Raw genomic sequence first — 1,761 nt, 5'->3', positions numbered from 1 at the left:
TGGAACGGTCGCTCGGCCAGTACATTGCCTGGTGAGTATCCTCGCAACTGTGGGCGACTCTTACTTGAGCTACAATCCAGGCACGACTTCACATGTTTCTCCACGTCCGCGTACAACCCAATCCAGTAATAGTCGGACTTAACACGATAGAATGTCCTGATGACGCCTGGGTGACCACCTTCCAACAAGTCGTGGCAGTTCTATAATACTTCTTGAATCATCGTGGTAAGTACCACTAGACGCAGCTTGGTCTCCTCTTGCCACCCGTGGTCGTATCGCCGGTTTAAACCCAGGTAGTGAAGCACACCATCTTCTGACAGAACAAATCGGCCTGTATATTTCCATGCATTTCGAGCTTCTTTGTAGCTCATCCGTTCTGCTTCTCCTCGAAGCACTTTCTTCAGGTTCGCCCACTTCTGTTCTTCGTCCTGCGCCTTGGCTATTTGTCGGCGTCGCTCTCGTTGTATCTCTACTGGGTCGACATCATCCGCACCAGGTGATGATGGCCGCTTAGTGCTGGAGGATTTGTCTTGTGAAATGTCATTAGGAGAATGCTCGTTGACTACTCCATCACGGTCTTTACTCTGTTCTTGGTCTTTAGGCGGTTGTTCCGAATGTTCATCGGCGAATCGGACACGTTTAGCCTTGGCTTGTCGTCTGGTCATTACTGCAATAGCTCCGATGGTGTTCATTTTGCTCGAATTATCGTCGGTCACGAATTTTTCAAAAGTCTTGCGTGGCGAAAGTACGTTGCCGGCTAGCACATGTACATAGCGCTCTTCCTGACATGGTCCAACTTCTGCTGAGTCTTCATTTAGTTCGTAGATCACTTATTGTATGCGGTTCAACGTCACTAACTCCGGTTTTCGTGTTTCAGCTAATATGACTCGACTAACTTTCGACTCCAGAGCCTCGGTGGCTAGCGGATCAGCGACAGCGTTATATTCTCGCACGACGTGAAGGTATTTAACTGGTAGTAGCTTTACCGTGTGTTCTTTGTGCGTATTCAGCAGTGCCATCAGGGACTCCTTCCGACATGCTATCACCCCTAGAGATTGCTGGATCGGGAGCATTGAGTCGCCTACTATGACTAATTCCTCGGCACCATGTGCTAAGGCCGCTTTGACACTATTGTTCATTCCAGTATACTCAGCTAGGTTTACCGTAGTAGACGGGAGGTAAGCGTTCGCAGCGATCACTATTTTCCACTCCGCCAAACTCTACCATCATATTTCTCTGATGTGATCCATCGAACGATAAGACGAATCCTCGGTAGTCGCGTGGTAGCTTCGCGTAGAGCGGTGATGAATCCATGCGAATCTACGGTGAGGTTTTGTTTGGTGGGGCCAGTGGCACCAGCGTTTCTTCCAAATGCACGAAGTTTGTTATGGTAGATTGGAGAAGCTGAGCAAAGGTCACATCCTCTTCTTTGACTCGTTCTACGATCAGGTGCCACGGCGACAGCAGTACTGCAGATTGTACGGCACGACCGAACAATAACTTGGACTTGTGGACCCAGGCTAGTGTCGAAAAGCCTTGTATACACATGTAACGTTTTTCCAGCAAGCTGCGTGTAACACGTCTTCAATAGCAAAAGAAGCGCTAGTACCTCCTTTTTCCGCTGGATGGTAGTTCATCTCAGAGTCCTTGAGCACTCGACCGAGGAATTGTACGGGGTGTAACTTGCCTTCGTGTTCTTGCATAGGTGTTGTGCTCAACGCCCATTCATTGGCGAAAAACATCACATGAACGTCCTTTGAT

The 1,761-nt window shown here is 48.8% G+C and overlaps 1 protein-coding gene across 1 annotated transcript; it reads right to left on the bottom strand.

Annotated features, from left to right (window-relative positions):
* Positions 1 to 200: 200 nt before the first annotated feature.
* Positions 201 to 1,314, bottom strand: PPTG_07857 (hypothetical protein; the record flags this gene model as incomplete). Its single annotated transcript, XM_008902236.1, has 3 exons — positions 201 to 782; positions 897 to 1,111; positions 1,164 to 1,314. 3 exons carry the CDS (start codon positions 1,312 to 1,314, stop codon positions 201 to 203), a joined length of 948 nt encoding a protein of 315 aa, XP_008900484.1.
* Positions 1,315 to 1,761: the final 447 nt, after the last annotated feature.

Source organism: Phytophthora parasitica (genome assembly GCF_000247585.1).
Source record: "Phytophthora parasitica INRA-310 unplaced genomic scaffold supercont2.13, whole genome shotgun sequence".
NCBI lineage: Eukaryota > Oomycota > Peronosporomycetes > Peronosporales > Peronosporaceae > Phytophthora > Phytophthora nicotianae.
This window is presented reverse-complemented; position numbering and strand designations above follow the sequence as displayed.